The sequence below is a fragment of the Anomaloglossus baeobatrachus genome, chromosome 4, assembly GCF_048569485.1.
Source record: "Anomaloglossus baeobatrachus isolate aAnoBae1 chromosome 4, aAnoBae1.hap1, whole genome shotgun sequence".
Classification (NCBI taxonomy): domain Eukaryota; kingdom Metazoa; phylum Chordata; class Amphibia; order Anura; family Aromobatidae; genus Anomaloglossus; species Anomaloglossus baeobatrachus.
The window spans coordinates 613,046,078-613,067,833 of record NC_134356.1 but is presented as its reverse complement, the minus strand read 5'-3'; the positions used below and the strand labels follow the sequence as shown (position 1 = coordinate 613,067,833).

The 21,756-nt window shown below is 47.9% G+C and overlaps 1 protein-coding gene across 6 annotated transcripts in view; it reads left to right on the top strand.

Annotated features, from left to right (window-relative positions):
- The window catches only part of LOC142304143 (DNA-directed DNA/RNA polymerase mu-like), a 144,182-nt gene that overhangs the window by 70,300 nt on the left and 52,126 nt on the right, over window positions 1–21,756 (top strand). For all 6 annotated transcript variants that reach the window (XM_075346222.1, XM_075346218.1, XM_075346220.1 and 3 more), the window contains exons 11-14: window positions 7,970–8,072; window positions 8,978–9,250; window positions 12,909–12,992; window positions 20,097–20,224. In XM_075346222.1, the coding sequence (XP_075202337.1) occupies window positions 7,970–8,072; window positions 8,978–9,250; window positions 12,909–12,992; window positions 20,097–20,183 (547 nt within the window). In that variant the 3' untranslated portion in view covers window positions 20,184–20,224. The remainder of the gene's footprint in view (window positions 1–7,969; window positions 8,073–8,977; window positions 9,251–12,908; window positions 12,993–20,096; window positions 20,225–21,756) is intronic.

Here is a 21,756-nt window from a genome sequence, read left to right as displayed (position 1 = left end):
GCCTATTAGGTAACGCCCTTCTATTAGATATTTTTGGAGGACATTATCCTCTTATTGTTGCTTTTTTTATATTTAGTGTAGGGACCTACAGACATGAGGTCCCTTGACGAGGGTGTAGGCTTACGTTTTATGGCCATAAATACCAACAAAAACCTCATATTTTTTTGTTTGTACAGGATACAGCCAGGCCCCTTTCTGTTGGGCCTTGCATTGTAGAGTGTCTGTCCGTGCATGATATACAGTGGAGTACGGCTTGGCAGCCCGCCTGATCTAATAGAAGGGCGTTACCTAATAGGCTGCGGGTTTGTGACTGTGTCATCTGCATGTGAACAGCGCTCTATGCAAGCCACTTGTGTGCAGTTTTATCATCTAGCAGTCACCTCCCCTCCATTCCATGAAGGTGTGTGTGTGATCTGCTTCTCCTGCACCTGTGATGCCTTCACTTAGTGGGGGTTTAGCTGTATCCTGCTAGAGCATCAGTTTTTGGCCAGGGCGATGTACACACTGCAGCCCAACTTGCTGTGAGTAATACTTGATTTTTGGAGGACATTATCCTCTTATTGTTGCTTTTTTTATATTTAGTGTAGGGACCTACAGACATGAGGTCCCTTGACGAGGGTGTAGGCTTACGTTTTATGGCCATAAATACCAACAAAAACCTCATATTTTTTTGTTTGTACAGGATACAGCCAGGCCCCTTTCTGTTGGGCCTTGCATTGTAGAGTGTCTGTCCGTGCATGATATACAGTGGAGTACGGCTTGGCAGCCCGCCTGATCTAATAGAAGGGCGTTACCTAATAGGCTGCGGGTTTGTGACTGTGTCATCTGCATGTGAACAGCGCTCTATGCAAGCCACTTGTGTGCAGTTTTATCATCTAGCAGTCACCTCCCCTCCATTCCATGAAGGTGTGTGTGTGATCTGCTTCTCCTGCACCTGTGATGCCTTCACTTAGTGGGGGTTTAGCTGTATCCTGCTAGAGCATCAGTTTTTGGCCAGGGCGATGTACACACTGCAGCCCAACTTGCTGTGAGTAATACTTGATTTTTGGAGGACATTATCCTCTTATTGTTGCTTTTTTTATATTTAGTGTAGGGACCTACAGACATGAGGTCCCTTGACGAGGGTGTAGGCTTACGTTTTATGGCCATAAATACCAACAAAAACCTCATATTTTTTTGTTTGTACAGGATACAGCCAGGCCCCTTTCTGTTGGGCCTTGCATTGTAGAGTGTCTGTCCGTGCATGATATACAGTGGAGTACGGCTTGGCAGCCCGCCTGATCTAATAGAAGGGCGTTACCTAATAGGCTGCGGGTTTGTGACTGTGTCATCTGCATGTGAACAGCGCTCTATGCAAGCCACTTGTGTGCAGTTTTATCATCTAGCAGTCACCTCCCCTCCATTCCATGAAGGTGTGTGTGTGATCTGCTTCTCCTGCACCTGTGATGCCTTCACTTAGTGGGGGTTTAGCTGTATCCTGCTAGAGCATCAGTTTTTGGCCAGGGCGATGTACACACTGCAGCCCAACTTGCTGTGAGTAATACTTGATTTTTGGAGGACATTATCCTCTTATTGTTGCTTTTTTTATATTTAGTGTAGGGACCTACAGACATGAGGTCCCTTGACGAGGGTGTAGGCTTACGTTTTATGGCCATAAATACCAACAAAAACCTCATATTTTTTTGTTTGTACAGGATACAGCCAGGCCCCTTTCTGTTGGGCCTTGCATTGTAGAGTGTCTGTCCGTGCATGATATACAGTGGAGTACGGCTTGGCAGCCCGCCTGATCTAATAGAAGGGCGTTACCTAATAGGCTGCGGGTTTGTGACTGTGTCATCTGCATGTGAACAGCGCTCTATGCAAGCCACTTGTGTGCAGTTTTATCATCTAGCAGTCACCTCCCCTCCATTCCATGAAGGTGTGTGTGTGATCTGCTTCTCCTGCACCTGTGATGCCTTCACTTAGTGGGGGTTTAGCTGTATCCTGCTAGAGCATCAGTTTTTGGCCAGGGCGATGTACACACTGCAGCCCAACTTGCTGTGAGTAATACTTGATTTTTGGAGGACATTATCCTCTTATTGTCCCCCCTCACTCTGGCGCCATTTTCTCAGCGTCTTAGTACACTGGTCGGCGCTGGCTGCCCTGCAGCACAGGGAGGGAATACTGGCTTTGGGTCCAGGCTTGGAATCCGGAGGGCACTCATAATATGGCCTGATAAGTCACAACCTCTGGTTGTGCACTTTTTATACACTCTCAGGCATTCTGAAGGAGTTAATTCTTTATCATAGAATCTCCTCCTCAGCAGCATGTCTCACTCTAGCAGCAAAGCTACAAGGCTGTACTCTACATGTGCTGCATGTAACCTCATATTGCCTGAACCGGCACACTGTAATGGTTCTTAGGTGGGAGTCTCCCCAGGCTGAACCCCTGTCTTGGGTATTCTACGCATGCTAGACAGAGCCCCCACCTCTGCAGCATGTCTCACAGAGCGAGGCTGCAGGCTGTTTTTTTATTAGTCTCGTACGGCTATACCGAGCTCCTAACCACTGTGGCCCCTCAGCATGGGGGCTCATTAATGGTCCCTCCAGCTGCTCCGGTTTCGGTGGCTGACCCCCATGGGATTCCTATTTCCAGGGGTCGGCTGTCCCGGCATCTGCTGAGCATGCAGTCCCCCTCTCAGGGCGTTTTCTGCTCGCTCGGCCAAGCTCACAAGGGACTCTCCTTCTGGGCTCAGACCCCGTTCTCCTGACAGGGAGACGCAGGGTCCCCTGTCCTCCCCGTCCCGCAGCTCCGATTACGAGCTGATTCACCGGACGAGGAAGATGTCTCTACCGCGGACACGGACGCTACTTTATGTACATTGATCCGTCCGTAGGTGACGCAGATGCGAATGATTGGCTTGCGTCCATTATTCTTGTGTCCGCCTGATCAGGGGAGTATTCCCCGCTGGCAGAAAGGCACAGTTTACCTTTAGCAGGTCAAGGAGTGTGTTACTTAACCACTCCAGTTTTCAGCCCGCTGCGTCCAAGCCCACAGCCTATCCTGCAGACCCCACAGCGGGGTTCTGCTGCCTGTCTCCCCCTCCCTTCAGAGAGGGTAGCCACTCCGGTCTAGACTGCCCGGTTAGTTGTATCAGTGGCTGACGGCACCTCTATAGGATTCTACCGTACATTCATTTTGTACTGGACCTCAATCCGCTCTGAGATGAAGCGTGTTTCTGAGGACTGTGTTTCCCCTGTCCACCAATGGTGGTCAAGAAGCGGGCTCATTCACTTCAGGTGGCTCAGCCCGGACCGTTATGTCAGTGGCTGATGGCTCCTCACTTAAGGTTCTGCGGTCCGCCCGGTTGTCCTTTGGGCCAAGTCGGTATGGGAACGGCAGGAGCTTGTTCTCCTCAGCTTACAGCAGTGCGGTTTTTTTGTAACTTCTCTGCTTCTCTGGAGGAGATGCATTCTCTCACAGGGACTCTATCCCCAAAACGGTTGCCTGAACTCCAGACTTGAGTCTTTTCATCCTCTGCCAGGTCTGCCATGCTAGACGCCGCACGGCGGTGGTTTGGGCTACCTTCCTCGCTATCCGCAGGCTCCTGTGGCTTCGAAATTGGAAGGCAGATGCCTCTATGGAGGTTCCTGGCTGGGCTCCCCCTTGGTGGGCCCAGTTTCCCCGGAACCAAGCTGGGTAAAATTAAGGAAGCTCTTGGCAGGGAGTGTGCTTCCTCGCCACAAACCTAAACCAGGGAACCTGTCCAGGGCAGGAATCAGTTGAGGTTTCGATGGTTTCCGTTCCTCCATCTGATCGTCCTCTAGCTCAGCCTAGGTTCATGGAACCAAATGGCTCGAAGCTGCGTCTTCAGAAAACCGCAGGAGATGCTGTCACTGAGTCAGTTTCCTCCGAGCTATTTAGCCACGCCAACAACCTCCTTGGTCGTTGGCAGGCTCTCTCCACTTGGCGACGTAGGGTTCTAACACGTCTCCGTTAAATGGGGGCGACATTATATCTCCCTGGGCTACAGGATGGACTTCTGTCCACCCGCCAAACAGATTTTTTCTGTCAACTCCTCCCGGCTCCAAGGCCGCCGCCTTCTCACAGGCTGTGGCATTTCTTGCTGGCCAATGGAGTAATTGTACCGGTTCTCGACTGGGAACGGTTCTGAGATTTTGCTTAAATCTATTCCTAGTCCCCGAAGAGGGCGGTGCCTTCCGACCTGGATCTTTAGCTTTTCAAGCATAGCCAGGTGGGGCGTTTTCACATGGAGTCTCGGTTTTGTTCCGTGTGTTTTTCGCACCGGATCAATCAAGAGCCCAAGGAGATTCCTTAGCAGCCATCGGCATCAGAGCTGCCTATCGGCAGGAGTCAATCGCAGTTTCTCACCAGCGTTGACTACGTTTTGACAATCTGAGTGGTCCAATTCGTGGCTCTTCCCTTGGGATTAGCCAAGGCCCCTCGAGTATTATCATTGAGGCAGCTGTGATTACGGTCCTTGCCCCCCTAGGGTTTGGCAGTGATCTTTTGCCCTGGTCAGCCTTCTTGTTGGGGCTTCATCCAGTGCTGACTCTTAGCAGAGTGCTTCGCTCACTCTCGCCACGCTGACCTATTCGGGTGGCTTGTCTTTCTGTCTAAGTCCACTCTGACTTCGAAGCAGGGGCGTCAATGGAAGCGGTTCCTTGCCCAGTTTCCCCTGCGTCCTCTGAGACTGGATGTTTTCCGCTGTACAAGCGAACTCAATCCTCCCACGGGGTGGTGGCTTCGCCACTGACCAGAGGCTCGTTTTCAGTGGTGGCTTCGGCCACTCTGTCTCAAGGGCGCTCCTCTCTGGCCCGTCCCGGGTGATCCTCACCAGGATGCTAGCCTATCCGCCTGGGGAGCAGGATATCTCCACCGTGGAGCGCAGGGCGCTTGGACTCTGTCCGAATCAGCCCTCTGGATCAATGTGCTGGAAATCACTGCTGTATTTCTGGCTCTCCAAGCCTTCCCCATCTGTGAGCGGCTAGGCACATTCGAGTCCAGTCGGACAACGTGACAGCGTTTTCCTATTTCAGCTTCCAGGGCGGGACGCTCAGCCGCCTGGCAATCTTGGCGGCTCAACATTCCTCAGTGGACAAGGGACTCCTAGTCCACCGTATCCGCAGTCCACATCCTAGATGTGAAAACTACGAGGCAGGCTATTTCAGCTGTCCAACCGCGGTCCACAATCCTCAGGTTTTGCGGTAGACACACTGGTTCATGTTTGATCCCAGCTTGTCTCTTTTCGAATTTCACCCTCTACCTCTTGTCCAGAGTCCTGCGCAAGATCGGTAAAGGGGGCCGTCGGGTCATTCTTCCAGACTGACCCAAGCGGGCTTGGTCCTCTGACCTGCTCCTTCTGTCCGTTGGGTTGCCATGGCATCTTCCGGACCGTTCAGACCTTTTCTCAAAAGGTCCGTTTTTCCCGTCAGAGTTCTTGACGGCATAGCTCTTGAGTCCTGGATCTTAGCGACTTCTGATATCCTTCCCGAAGTCATCTCTGCCTTGACTCGAGCTCCAAAGTGTCCTTTGACCTTTTTGGCCTAGCCGACCCTCCTGTCCCTTCCACAGTCCGGTCTACAGCTAGGACTATCCCTCATTAAGGGACAGGTCTCGGCCCTGTCAGTATGTGCCAGCGGCGTATCGCCCGGCTGGCTCCGGTGCGCTCCTTTAAGGGCGCATCTCACATCATTCCGCTTTTCCGGCGGCCTATGGAGACCTGGGACCTTAATCCGGTCCTCCCGGTTCCCGGAAACCCCCCTTTGCGCCTCTTGGGGAGGTTTTGTTGTTTCATCTTTCACAGAAAGGTACACCTTCTAGTGGCTATAATTTCCCGCCTGAGAGTTCTGGCTGCACTCTCTCGGAGTCGTCCCCCTTTTTTGGTCTTTTGCATCAAGACAAGGTGGTCTTCGTCCGACTCCGGATTTTTTTTCCCTAAGGTGGTTTCTGCCTCCACCTTATCCGGGGCAATTTTCCTGCCTTCCTTTTGTCCGGCTCCTGTTCATCGCTTGAGGAAGCGTTGCATATCCTGGATCGGGTGCGGGCGCTCCGGATCTATGTGTCTCGCACCGCCGTTATTAGGCGGTGCACCTCTCTAGTGCTGACTGGTAGTCAGCGTAACGGTCTCTCGGCATCTAAGCTGACCCTGATGTTGGCCTAGGTCGGCCATTTCCGAGACCTATGAGTGTACTCAGGTGCCTTCCCCGCTGGGGATCGGGGCACATTTGGTCAGACCTGTCGGCGCCTTTATTTTTGGGCTTTCAGGCACCAGGTTGCGGCTCAATAGGTCTGTCAGACTGCAGCTCAAATTAGTCTGCATGCTTTTTCGAAGCACTCCCAACGCATGCTCATGCTTTGGCAGACGTGGGCTTGGACAGACGCATTTTTCCGGCGTCTGTCGCCCATTTGTGAAGTTAGGTTTGCCTGCTTCTCAGTTGTCTGTTTATTCCCACCCATGGACTGCTTTTGAACGTCCCATGGTCTGGGTCTCCCATAGGAACGATAAAGAAAAAGAGAATTTTGTTTACTTACCGTAAATTCTTTTTCTTATAGTTCCGTCATGGGAGACCCAGCACCCTCCCTATGCCTGTTGGCAGGTTTCTTGTTCCGTGTGTCTTCACCGGCTGTTCTTGTTGTAGACAGAGGTTCCGGTTCTTCCGGTTTTTACTCTGTCTCTCTTGTGGGTGGATGTCCTCCTTCAGCTTTTGCACTAAACTGGCTAGATCTGGCTAGCAGGGGGTGTATATGCTAGGAGGGAGGAGCTACACGTTTTTGAGTGTAGTAACTTTGTGTGTCCTCCGGGGGCAGTAGCTATACACCCATGGTCTGGGTCTCCCATGACGGAACTATAAGAAAAAGAATTTACGGTAAGTAAACAAAATTCTCTTTTTTTTTTCATTTTTTAGAGTTTTACTTGCCAGCCACGCTGTGGAGTAGTTGGATGCATGTGATGGGGCATTGTCCTGCATGAAAATCATGTTTTTCTTGAACGATACCAACGTCTTCCTGTACCACTGCTGGAAGAAGTTGTCTTCCAGAAACTGGCAGTAGGTCTGGGAGTTGAGCTTCACTCCATCCTCAACCCGAAAAGGTCCCACAAGTTCATCTTTGATGATACCAGCCCATACCAAAACCCCACCTCCACCTTGCTGGCGTCTGAGTCGGAGTGGAGCTCTCTGCCCTTTACTGATCCAGCCTCTGGCCCATCCATCTGGCCCATCAAGAGTCACTCTCATTTTATCAGTCCATAAAACCTTTGAAAAATCAGTCTTTGGATTTTTCTTGGCCCAGTCTTGATGTTTTATCTTATGTTTCTTGTTCAAAGATGGTCGTTTTTCAGCCTTCCTTACCTTGGCCATGTCCCGGAGTATGGCACACCTTGTGCTTTTTGATACTCCAGTAACGTTGCAGCTCTGAAATATGGCCAAACTGGTGGCAAATGGCATCTTGGCAGCTTCACACTTTATTTTCCTCAATTCATGGGCAGTAATTTTGTGCCTTTTTTGCCCAACACTCTTCTTGCGACCCTGTTGGCTATTTGCCATGAAACACTTGATTGTTCGGTCATCACGCTTCAAAAGTTTGGCAATTTCAAGACTGCTGCATCCCTCTGCAAGACAGCTCACAGTCGTAGACTTTTCAGAGCCCGTCAAATCTCTCTTCTGACCCATTTTGCCAAAGGAAAGGAAGTTGCCTAATAATTAAGCACACCTTATATAGGGTGTTGATGTCATTACACCACACCCCTCCTCATTAGAGATGCACATCACCTGATTTACTTAATTGGTAGTTGGCTCTCAGCCTATACAGCTTGGAGTAGGACAACATGTATAAAAAGTATCGTGATCAAAATACTCATTTGCCTAATAATTCTGCACACAGTGTATGGCAATAGTGATTAGAAGAACAGTGTTAATACTTTGCTGTGTGCAGATTATTTCTTCTTTTTTGTCCTGGCACCTAACAGGGGGAAGCAGCAGGGACACGATGTGGATTTCCTCATAACGCACCCAGACCAAGAATCACTTAGTGGGGTGCTGGAAAAAGCTGTAGACTGGATGGATAGCCAGGTAGGCAAGCAAAAAAGTGCTGTGATATTGTATAGTACATTCATGCACATGAACACACATCAAGATGCGATAGTCGGGGAATTATGGAAATCACAGGATGGATAGACTTGTTGGTGAAAATGTTCAAAACCTCTTGATATATTCAGTATGAAGTATGAGCGTTTTGCAGAAATTGGGTTTGGTAGCAATCAATGAGGATATTAATGGTTGAGGAATGTTCTGCCTTTCTGAATGCACTTGGGTAAATCATCAAGATCCGCTGCTGGCAGCTTCCTTTGCAATTTCTGCCCAGGCTATTGTAGCTCGTTTGGGGCACACAGGCTTGAAAATCGGCTCCCTAGACAATTTGGCAAGATGACCATACCTCTTGTTCCACTACCAAACAAGTATTAATGCTGAGCTGTTAGTGTACGTGTAATGAAGACCAGAGAGGTCTGGCTACCGTATATTATGCCACCCCATACCATTATCCTGGGAGTAGGACCAGTGTGACCTTCCCTCAGACAATGCAGAATGTTTTTTCCCATTTTTCAGTTTTTATATGGTAAAGGATGGTGTTATTCAAAACTAATACTCTGCACCGTCACAAAAACGAGTCACTTGGCTATGTTAAAGGAAAAAATAAAAAGGTTATGGCTCTTGGAAGATGGGGAGGAAAACAACTAATGGCAAAAATGTAAATTGGCCTTGCTCGACTAGGTTAACGGTAACAGCATCACACGAGTAGCCAGAGCCGTAGTGGGAAAATGCACCTCAAGAAATGTGGGCGTCTTAGACATTTCAGCTGTTCATGGCTGTAAAACTCCTGGTTTTGGATGCACGGTTGGTGTAGGAGCTTGTCTTACAGTTGAGCATAAGCCTCTGCCTCATTTTAAAGGTGATCTTTCTGCTGTATATCATTACAGGGCTTGTTGTTGTACCACCATACAAAAGTGCGCTCTCATGTGCACGCTCCTAGGCGCAGCACACACATGGATGGCCATGAAACCTGTTATGCGATATTTGCCCTGCCAAACTGTGACACTGGGAGGTCTGAATGTGAAGCCGGAGCTCCCGGTGCGACACATAGCGATCTGGCCTCCCCTGGAGCTCATACATGGAGAGCGGTCAGGGTGGACTTAGTAGTCACGCCACATGATGAATATCCCTTTGCCCTTCTGGGCTGGACTGGATCAAAGGTCAGTGATCCTAAACTCCATTTACAGCCTTTAATGGATTCTGGCATTGTAAGAGTAATGGTGTCCACGAGATTACTGTATCACTGCATGTAGCCCTTCTCATTCATACAGGGAAAGGTTAATTCCTTAGAACACAACTTATAGATATTTTCTATGTCAGGGCATTTTCTCATACGTTGCTTTTAGTGTTGTAGAGAGGTCGCCATTGCTGAATTTTTGTCATAAGGGGCTGTGCCTGGATCCAGCTTGAGAGGACAACGGGGAGGAGTCTGCTGTAAGCCAGTCATCAGTACCAGGGATTGGCTGAGAGCAGGGAATGGTCAGGGATCTCCTCCCACATTTCCTTTTCAGATGGATGCCACTACATTGCATAAACTCATTACAACGGAACTGTAAATGGTACCTGACCACTGATGCTTGCTGCCAGACCCATAGTTGAAAAGCCACTGGGGAGTAGTCTGACAAGTGGGTCTTCCCGTCAACTGCCCCTGGAATGATGCGTCTCTCCTTGCAAGTGTATAGAGAGTGACCTATCAGTCAAGAGGAGTGGGTGGGGAGAAGCCACCAGGGACCCGCCTGTGTGACCAGACTCCCGTGTGGTCACTTCCCGACAACTTGAAACATTTGTTTTTTTTCTCTGAATCTGAGTGAACCATGCCTGGCTGAAGTCGTGCAACTAGTGGCAGATGTACGCTATATATTTTGGGAAGCATGTCTCGGTTGTCAGGTTTCTTTATAAAGGGGTCTTCCATTTTTTTAAAAAAAAAGCCATAAAGTATGCCAAAAGAGAACATGGATGATGTCTCCCAAATGATCAGGCACCATACACAAGGGTTACTCTACAATTTGGCTCTGCAACAGTAATATTAATGTTCAGCTGCTAACATGCAACTAACAGTAATATATGAGGCAACGTAACACAGCATAACAGAAATCCAATCCTGCTGGATTTCTACGTGACCAAATTTCCTGGCATTAATTTCTATATAACAACACAGCATTGAGTTTCAATGTCACATGGCTAAAAGTCAGTATGTAGCCCTGGCCAATAAGAAATGTTTGTTTTAAATTTCTCCATTCTGTTATGGAGATATTAATAATCAAAGTATTTAGCATTAGCTCATTCCAAGTGGGCGTTTTCACTGGAGGCGTGTACTTCTTCCCCCTGTATGACTTTGCCCAATCATATGCAAGCAGCAACACACTGGATAAAGAACACACCCCCAACATAGCTTAGAGGCCATATAAGAACAGCCTGATTGCTCTGAGTGTAAGTTGCTGTGAGCAGAGCATATTAGAGTGTCACCGCTGATGCCTATCATTTATTATGGGAAGGGGCAGGATAGCTGAGTTAGTTATTGCACTTTACAAGCCCTTTTATCAACTCTCCTCTCCTAGCAATGCCACCTATGGTGTACTGCCCCTCTACCCACACTTTATAGAGATGAGCGGTGTCCTAATAAGTTATTTCTGTTGTGTTAATCACACTGTAGTGACATCAGGCTATATCATTTTTTTTTTTTTTTTTTTTTTTTAAATCAGATACTTTTTTATTGAAACAGAATACATACAACAGAATAACAAATCTGCATCCAAATTAAGTTTATCACATCTATTACCTCTTTCCCTCCCCCACCCCGGCAGCAACACTCCTCCCCAATACTACATCCCATTTAGTACACACTTAGAATACCCTCCAACTGCAGTATAGCAACCATCCCGTTTACCCCTATGTGCAGGAGGAACTACTAGTAACACAAATAAAACAAAACACATACATCTGAGGTCTCCGACGGCTATCCCGGTCCCAAACCAGTTTACTGGTCCATCACTCGTCCTATTCACATTGCAGCCAAGGAGACCATAGCTTCTCAAACATTTTAACATTCCCCCTTCTTTTATACACTCCCTGTTCCAGCTGAAGAATACATTTAACCCTTTTAATGTACTCTCCCCTGGTCGGGGGGGGTCATTTTTAATCCAGGACCTGGCAATTAGCTTTCTTGCCGCATACAGCAGCCTAGCAATGTCAATTTTCATAGTATTTTCCACCCCAAGCTCCTCAACATATCCCAATAGGCATATCAATGGTTCCATGGGAAGGACACACCCATATGTTCTTCCTATCTTGTGGATAACCTTAGTCCAAAAGGAGACCAGTCTCGGACAAGACCACATCATATGAAAAATACCTGCGTCAGATCCCTGACACCTTGGACACTCCGAATTCCTTTTCAACCCCATTTTAAACATCAGTAAGGGAGACCTATATACCCGGTGAATCACGTATAGGTGAGATAGTCGGGCCGATTCGCTCATGGAAAGTTTCGGGACATACTCGAAGATAGTCTCCCACACCTCCTCCGTTATCGGCCCAACTTCCTCCAGGCTGTATCATTACATCTCATAAAGGAGTAGCCTGCTCTAGGCTATGGTGGGAGCATGTTAATTTTTTGCATATGTTGCAGCCTGCTTATGATTGGTCAGCATTGTACAGAGGGAAGAAGTACACACCCCCAGTGAAATCTCACTCTTAAAGAGAACTAACCACCAGGATTTTTTATATGTAAAATAAAGCCAGTGCCATACTGCCACTAAGATGCTGTTTGCTGGCATACCTGTTGCAGAAAGATGGGATGCTTGGTTGATGAAATATCTTTTATCAAATATGCAGAGAAGCACTGCACTTTAAAATGTGCTGCGGGTGCAGGCCTTTGTGGGTCGGGTCCTGGCATTTATTCCTCCTCCGGTGTCCTCCTGGCTTGCTCTCTTTTCTCTATTTGAATAACGTGCCGCCATTGCTGTTGTTGGCAGCGCGCGCGCATTGCCACAGGAATTATGGCTTCACTAGAATGGCACTGGAGTCCACAAATGCGTGTATTTCGATCCCCAGCGCCATTTTATTAAACACACTGCAGTGAAGACTGAGCGGCAGGGGCGCGTGTGCAGACGTGTAATAAAAATAAATATATAATATATATATTTTTATTTATTTATTTTTCTCTGCACACGCCGATGCCTCTCATAGTCTTCACTGCAGTGTCTTCACTAAAATTGCATCGGAGATTACGGTACGCGCATGCGCGGTCTCCGGCGCCATTTTAATGAAGATCTAATTCCTGTGGCAATGCGCTCGTGCCACCAACAGCACTGGAGACGCGGCGTGATATTCAAGTACAGAAAAGGGGGAAAACCAGGAGGAGGAATAAACAGAGGACCCGACCCACAAAGGCCTGCACCCGCAGCACACGTCCATCGAAGTGCAGTGCATTTCTGCAACTTTGATTAAAGATATTTCAGCAATCAACCATCCGATCTTTCTACCACAGGTTTGCCTGTAAGCAGCATCTTACTGCCTGTATGGCACTGCCATTACTTCATATAGCAAAAATCTGATGGTCCTCTTTAAAGAAAATTAACTCATTAGGTGCCAAATACTTTGATTGCTAATATATCCTCAATGGAGAGGTTAATTTTTTTTTTTCTCTGCTTTTCAGCCATTATTACATTGTATCTAGTTCAACATGAAAAACTTTGTCAAAGATCGTCTTTAAGAGAATATAAATAAATGAATAAAATGCCTCATACAGGCTTTCACTTGCTTTGTGATTGTGTGCAGTAGTCCAGGATGTAAAATTGCACATAAATTCTCTTGCAGCATTTTGAAAGAGAACTGCGTCGCTTTTCTTGGCATGAGAAAAATCTGTCATTAAACAGTCATGGACTTTATGATACTGAGCAGGTAAGAGACTACCTGACAGAACAGAACACCCCCAATATCTAGGGAATATACACACTTTGCACTGTCGGGATGCGGTGTGGCCGTATGTATATTTCTAAGACTGGGATTTAATAGCGCTCCATTACCTAAAGGGAACCGGTCACCTCTAAAAACCGCTGTTTATCTGCAGATATATTAGTAGTTAGTAGAAGATATTACTGTAGCCACTGTTCCAATACGTTAGGGTTTAAAGGGAACCGGTCACCAGTTTTTGCACTATTAAAACAAAAGTATCACCTTCTGCAGCTCCGGGGCTGCTTTCTATGAAGGTGCACCTTGTTGCTGACCCCCCTTGCAGACCCGAAAAAGAACTTTATAAAATCTCACCGCGGGCTCTTTCGGCTCCTGTCCTCCCTCCTCTCGCTGTTCGCCGTCCTCCTGTCATGATTGACATGGATGACGCCTCCGTCATCATCCACGCTGCTGGCGAAGTCTCACGCAGGCGCAGTTCTCTGTGCCCCTATCGCGCGCCGGTGATGTATTTGCAGAGGCGCGAAATTAGGAGCGGCGCTGTGCATGACCTTACCAATAGGGATGAGCAAGCGTGCTTGCCGCTACTCTGTGCTCACCCGAGCATCTCAGTGCTCGGTATACTCTGTGAGCTCCGAGTACTGGTGAGCTGCTCGGCTCCCCCTCCCTTCATGTGGGCGCTGTTTACAGAGTCAGGCCACATGCAGGGATTGGCTGTCACACACTCTAATGCCACAACCAACATGGCTGTGACATTAGTGATTGGCTGGCTGCACAGCGTCATCAGCTCTATATGACAGCTGAAGGCGCTGTGCTCTGCAGTGTGATCCACAGTCAGCTAGTGTAGGGGGAGGTGCTGCTAAGATAGGGATAGTGTGTGTCTTAGGTAGTGTAGGTACTAGGTGATGTAACCTACCGAGCGGGTTACTATAGCATCGGTGATCTCCGATCACCTGATTACTGGGGCCGCTATGCACTGGCTCCTGCAGGAGCTGCTGAATAGCGGCGCCGGGAATCGGCTGATCTGAGATCACCGTTGCTGTAGTAACCCGCTCGGTAGGTTACTATTGCAATGGTAGCAGCGGGGACGTCACCGCCTACCAACCCGCCACAGCCTCTGCACGATTACACAGCACGGGGAGGAGTCCCTAAGTGTGTCTGTGTATTTATTTATAATAAAGTATTTTTTTCTGTGTGGGTTTTGTTTTTGTTTTTTTTTAAATTTTTATTGGAGATTTTAATGGCCAGGTCAAATTTGGCCTGACATTAAGAATCTCAGGCTTAATACCAGCTGGTAAAACAAAGCTGGTATTAACTCCTTTATTGCCCAGCGTGCCACCCAGCACTAGGGCCGCTGGAAGAGTTGGGTACAGCGCCAGGAGATGGCCCTTTTGTGAAAGCGACATTTTATGGAGCGGCTGTGGACTGCAATTCGCGGGGGGGAAGCTTGGGCCAACCTGCGCTGCGGATTCCAATCTCCAGCTGCCTAGTTGTACCTGGCTGGACACAAAAATTGGGTGAAGCCCACTTCATTTTTTTTTTTTTTTATATATATTATTTTTTTTTTTTTCTAATTTCATGAAATTCATGAAATAATTAAAAAAAAAAAAGGGCTTCCTTATATTTTTGGTTTCCAGCTGGGCACAAATAGGCAGCTAGGGATTTGGGGCAGCCCATTCCTGCTTGCTGTACCTGGCTAGCATACAAACATATGGCGAAGCCCACTTTTTTTTTTTTTTTTGGAAAAAAAACTTAAGGCTTCCCTGGATTTTCCATTGCCAGTGAAGATAACACCAAGCAGTGGGGGTTAACAGCCAGTAACTACTTGGGTTACTCTTAGCCAGTAATAGAAAATGAAGCAGTAGCCTACGTATTTTTATTTATTTTTTTTACCTCTAACCCTTGGGTTAGGGTTGTGTGTTTGGGTTTTTTCTTTTATTTTTTTTTAATGATTTTAAAAAAAATCGACATGGGCTTTTTTTAAAATTTATTTAATTAAATAATTAAAAAAAAAACCTGATGTGAGCCAATTTTTGTGTCCAGTCAGGTACAACTAGGCAGCTGGGGATTGGACCGAGCTTTCTTCCCCCCCCCCCTGCTGCGAATTGCAGTCCGCAGCCACCAACTATACTCCTCTGTGCAGACTCCCGTCCGATCGCTGCAGGACCCGCCGGTAATCAGCTGATGCGGTCACCTGACGGCATCAGCTGATCGTTTAAGCTGGCTGGGCAGTAAAAAGCCGGCCTCACCTCTGGACTTGTATGATCAGATGATGCTGTCAGGTGACCGCATCAGCTGATCACCGGCAGGTCCTGGAGCGATCTGACTTGTCCCGGGAGTCTGCAGACAGGTGAGTATGATATTACATCACTGGCGTGCGGGAAACTGTTTTTATGCTCGGCCCGCGATAGGAGCACAGCGAACTGCGCCAGCGCGAGTCTTCGCCAGCAGCGTGGATGTCATAGTCATCCATGTCAATCATGACAGGACAACGGCGAACAGTGTCAGGAGGGGGAATAGGAGCTGAAATAGAGCCCGCCCATCTGGCCAACACAGTTCACTTGCATAGGAAACTGAGATTTTATAAAAAATTCTTTTTGGGGTCTGCAAGGGGGGGTCAGCAACAAGGTGCACCCTCATAGAAAGCAGCACAGGAGCTGTAGAAGGTGATACTTTTGATTTAATAGTGCAAAAACTAGTGACAGGTTCCCTTTAAATGCCATTTACCTGAAGATTTATTATGCTCACATGCTACCTCAGAATTGATAAGTTTGATAATAACTGTTTAATTCTGGCAGAGATAGAGGCAGATTTGACTGATAATCAATATTGTAAAGCTGCTTATTTTCATGTGTGCTATTTATTTATGAATTAAAAATGAAACAGACAGTTACGCTTTAATATGCATGTAAAGGAATGGAACTGGGCAGAAATCCGAGAACCGAATCGGATGAAGGTGCTTTTCCACACCACCTTTTTTTTTTAAAAAAAAAAATTTAATGTGGCCTCATTAGTTGTTGTTGGTTGTTTGTTTTATAAATAAATGTACATGCTCAGAATTGTAATGTGACTTTCAGGCCGGCTTACACTGTAAATATGTGGCATAAAGCAACAGCCGATCAGCTATCTGAAGGCAAGGCAGCAGTCCTTTAAGTCTGTTTAGATAGGCTGCACTTCCTATGGGTGCGGTGTTCTGTGTTCTGTAAGACGGCAGTAACAGATCGGTCTCTGTGCGTAGGCCACCATTCTTCTCGACAGCAGTGTATGCACAGGACGATGTGCTGCCAACAATGATCATTTTCAAGCCAGCTTCAGTCTTAATGATTGAGGAAAATTCTCATTCATCGGGTGATTGGCGGCCTGTTTACACTGCGTGGTCCAGTGTGATGGGCCTCTCTGGTCTTGATCCAGCGCCTCCTAATTTTCTTGCTAGTGCTGTCCTTTCCTTTGTATATGACGCAACCTACGTCATCCACGCAATCTCCTCCATTGAGAACGTCTCTGTCCTGCCAAGCGCAGAGCAAAGTATTGTAATGCGCATGTGCCGGCACTCTTCTTCGCCTTTCCCAACGCATGCACTTAATGGTGCTTTGCTTTGCTCTCAGCAGGACAGATGTGTGCCTGTGCAGGAGCGCGATGGAGGACACTGTTGCTGATGGAGGACGCATCATTCACAGGAAGTAGAGAAAGAGGACTATGATTCCAAGAGGAGACCCATAACATTGTCACTTTTCCGGAGATGGAGCTGTGTTGAGGGTTTGCGATTTGTGCCATGAGCTGATGTTTTGATCTCCTCTTATTTTATTTTGTGCGGTATGTGATCAGACTTAAATTACACATGTTGATTCCCAATGTGCAGACAGCTCTGGCTAAAATTAAGAGACCACTTCCAAATGTTCAGTTTTTCAAAATTTTTTTTCTCTTTATAGATATATTTTTGAGTAAAATGTAAATTGTTCTTTTATTCTATAAACTACTGACAATGTCTCCGAATTTCTAAGCAATACATTTTGTATTTTTAGAAAATGAGAAATGGTCAAAATAACAAAACAATGCATTGCCTTCAGACCTCAAATAATGCAAAGAAAACAAGTTCAGAATCATTTAGAAACAACAATACTAATAGTTTTACCTGAGGAAGAGTTCAGACATCAATATTTTGTGGAATAACCATGATTTTTAATCCCAGCTTTCATGTGTCTTGGCTGCTTTCCACCAGTCTTTCCACTGCTTTTGGGTGACCTTATGCCACTCCTGGTGCAAAAATGTAAGCAGTTCTTCTGTTTGATGGCTTGTGACTATCCATCTTCCTCTTGATTACATTCCAGAGGTTTTCAGTGGGGTTCAGGACTGGAGATTGGGCTGGCCATGACAGGGTTTTGATGTGTTTGGTCCTTAATCCACACATTGATTGACCTAGCAGTGTGGCATGGCTTATTGTCCTGCTGGAAAAACCAGTCCTCAGAGTTGTGGAACATTGCCTGAGAAGGTGTGGAGGTTGCCTGAGCTATAGCTTGTTTGTTCAAACGTAATAAGAATATCTGTGTATATAATCAAAATGTAGATGTAGTTGCATAATTACCTGTCTGTCTATGTAGCCATCGCATAGACCCATAATATAATTCTAAGCTGTATAGTCATGAAGGAGTTAACCAAAGATAACGAAGCCAGAATATGAAGCTGCAAAGTCTTATCAGTAGCTTTCACACAGAATGTACAAAAAAACAAACAATGTGCTGGGAGAAAATAGGGAGTGAAATACTCCTTACTCCCTTGTTCTAGCTTCAAGGTTAGAGATGCAAACTGTATAATTGGGTGTCTTGCAATACACGAGTTCAGTTGATGACGCTGGCTCAAGGAGAACATGTCTGTGTTCATTGTCTTATACATTGATATATCGGCACTGATATACAGCTAATACAGCACCGTCTCTGTATCCCGAACGAAAACTCCATTAGCAGTCTTTACCTAAATTCCTCCCTTGACAAAGGGAAGAGCTGTTGTTCCAGGATAATCTTATATGCAGCTTGATTCATATGACCTTCACCTTGTGGTTTTGTGGCCATCATTTAGTAATACGCAAAAAAAAAATTCTCCTCACCTTTTCTCCATTCCCTGTGTGCCCATGATTAGTGTTTGCAGAGTTTTGAATGCAGCATGTTTCAGCTGCGTCCAAAACGCTGCGATGTACCGTACAGAGTGGATGGGATTTCTAAAAATCCCATGCCCACTGTGCGTGTACGGCCCGCAGTGAAAACTGACTTGCGTTGCGGCTTTCAGAGGCCGCAACATGTAAATTTATGCTGCGGAGTCACATGCGCTCCCTAGGGAGAAAACAGCTAGGAGACCACAGCACCCCGAACCCTGATCGCAGGCAGCTGCAGTCTCCTGAGGAGGAGACTTGCGGCCCCACAGGTCAGGACCCACCGCATCCAGGACGTAGCGGGTCCTGATTGTGAGCATGTACCTGCGTGTTGCAGCCCGTGACAATTGCAGCTCTTTGCCCGGGGTCGGCACCAGCAAAACTTTACTACAATTTAATGATTTGCGGTGCCGCACAGAGGAGCTGTCTGTTATACCAATGGCTACTGCCGGCCAATCAGATGCAAGGAGATTATGTCACACAGTGACGTCACTTCCTTGCATCAGATTGGCGGGCAGCAGCCATTGATATAGTGCAGAGAGCTCCTCTGCGCGGCACCGCAAATGATTCAATTAGTAAATTAGTAGTAAAGTCTTGCCGGCGCCGACCCCGGGCATAGAACTGCAATTGTCACGGGGTCTGCAGGCCGAAACAAGCAGCCTGGGGTGCTGCATGCGGCCCGCGTGTTTGAGACCTCTGGTCTAAAGTGACACTAAGGCCAGCTGTATAGTGCCCCAGTGCTCGCTCGACTGTGTCCCAGTGCCTCTCAGTATCCCGCGCCCCCATATACTGTGCTGCCGGCCGGGATCGACGGTCCAAGATGACATGCAGCGAAGAGGGTTGATCGGTAGTGCAGTGCTGCTCAGGCTGCAGAGGTCAGCCGCGATTACCGCTCCCAGCCGCATACTCACCTCAGACCAGAGCCCCCACCAGCTTGTCCTGTCAGCGGTCACAGTCCATAGCAGCAAGCAGCAGAGGCCCGAGGTGAGTACATGTGAGGAGGGAAGGGGAAAGTCATCAGAGGGGGTATGAGTGGAGTGGGGGGTGAGCAAAGGGGGAGGGGGGTGAGCGGCAGAGCGGGGAGTAGCATGCCAGGATCAGTAACGGGTACAATGCCCGGTGTCGGTACTCACCCCATCCATCCCGGCGAGTGACAGGGGGAAAGTGCAGTACACACCATACGCTGTGTGCTCCACAAAGATGGCGCCGATCTCCCCTCTGCTGTGATCTGGACAGCCCAGGGGGCGTGTCCATTTCACAGCAGACGCCTTCTCTGTTACAATATAGGGTCGTAGCCCGACAACGGTCTTCTATGCCCAGAGCGCTGGAGGTGAGGCAGCTGTCGTTACAAACACCAAATCCATGATGGCAGCCCCCAGTGCTTCAGTAAAACTGGAGTTACATAAAAACTAAATAAACAATGAGTTTAATTTTGTATTAAAAACACTTGATTTCATAATCACTATTATTAATACAAAAATAAAAAAACACGACACCTTACCTTTAAAGCATGGCTGTGGCGGTAAGTCCTTTTTAGTGGTAAGAACAGCTCAGTAGCCTGAGTAGTAGTACAATACCAGGCTGCTGACTTGTTCTCACTTCCGCTGTCTGGATCTTCTGTCACCACTCGCTGCTGAACACTGGCAATAGGTAGAGATTGTAGCTCAGAGCTTGACTATGGGCTGCAAAAAAAAAAAAAAAAATAAAAAATGGCGCCTTGCTCTCCCCAAGGCTACGAACTGGATAGTGTTGGGGTCGCGCCCAATTCTCAGCTGAAGCAGCCGCATTGTACAAGATGCAGTCGGACATTGACCTGTTTCCTATGGCCTGGGGATGCCAAAGTCACCGTGTGCAAATGTCGTGCTCAACAATTATAAACGCATACATTTTAAATTGTGAAATATTCACTTCAAGACTTGATTATTTGCTCCTTTATTTTTTCTTTTCTGCAGGACTGCTCCATCCCTGCAACATCTGAGGAGGAGATATTTGCACTTCTGGGTCTGCAGTACGTGCCGCCTCCATACAGGAATGCCTGATTATCACTGTGAAGAATGTGGCAGAATTTGTCATTGTCAAGGTACCGGCCTGATTTAATGTGCACTGATATATGGTTTATAAAATTATTTGTAAAACCAGTAGTTTCTGAGTAAAATCTTATAGCAGAGACCGGAACCGTGCAAGAACTCTGGTGCCGTCTCCGTAACTGTTTTGGTGCAGGGATTGGAGGAAGGAGCGCCATTTGACTTCAAAATTGTCTGCAATCAGTCGCTTTTACACCATAAAAACTATTTTATTGAGAAAAAAACCCACTTTTTGCACTACTGTGTGGAGAGCTATAGCTTTATTTCTTCGGCGCTCCATTGGGAGACCCAGACGATTGGGTGTATAGCTACTGCCTCCGGAGGCCACACAAAGTATTACACTAAAAAGTGTAAGGCCCCTCCCCTTCTGCATATACACCCCCCGTGGGATCACGGGCTCTCAGTTTTCATGCTTTGTGCGAAGGAGGTCAGACATCCAGCATAGCTCCACTCTTTTTAGTCAGCAGCAGCTGCTGACTATGTCGGTTGGAAGAAAAGTGGGCCCATATGGGGCCCCCAGCATGCTCCCTTCTCACCCCACTTTTGTCGGCGGTGTTTGTAAGGTTGAGGTACCCATTGCGGGTACGGAGGCTGGAGCCCACATGCTGCTTTCCTTCCCCATCCCCCCTCAGGACTCTGGGTGAAGTGGGATCTTACCGGTCTCCAGGCTCTGAGGCCGGGCTCCATCCACAGACCCGGAGATCCTGCTGGATATGGAGCTGGATATCGTCAGGGACAGGGCCCTGCTACATTAAGGTACTCTGTGTCCCCGTACACATCGCGCACGCACACACACGCCAGCATTGCTGGGAGTGCTAGTGCGCCGGGGACAGCAGCGCGGAGCGTTTGTGCTATTATTCACTGCAGCTTAGCTGAGTGAATTTATGTATTAGAAACTGCCGCGCCGGCCGCTGCGGGGTGTTTTACACTGTGGCGCGGCTGGGACTTGTGGTGCGCCGGGGACTTCCGCGCTGGCCGTGCACATAGGACGGCCGCGCTTATTACTCGAGTCCCCGGCTTTGCGGCCTAGTTTTCGCTTCGTTCCCGCCCCCAGCCCTGCCAGTCAGGGGAGGGGCGGGACGCTGTACAGAAAGTCAGCGCCGAGAGCTGGAGTCTGCTTTGCATTCTCCAGCCCCCTTCACTGGACACAGTGGGACGCCAGTTTCCCGCTCTTGGCTGGGGCACGCCCAGGGCCCGCCCCTCTTCACAGGACGCCGGCAGCCATTCCTGCACGCAGTCTGGGCTGGAGAAGGGAGACAAGCTCTGGGCAACCAGTCACAGGATTCGGGCGACCACACACCCGCTTTTCTGCGGGCGGTAAGCGGCACCTGAAGTGCTGACCCCACTAATGCCATTTGTACTTTATGCCTAGATGGCTCGACTACAGCAGCAAAAAAGCAAGGGTGCTAGGGCACAGGCTTTCTAGGCTGCTTGTATTGCATGTGCTGAAGTGTTCATTTGTACTTCATGCTGGTATGCTATACACTGCACTGTACGGTCGCTATTCTTGGCTATATACTCCTAGATG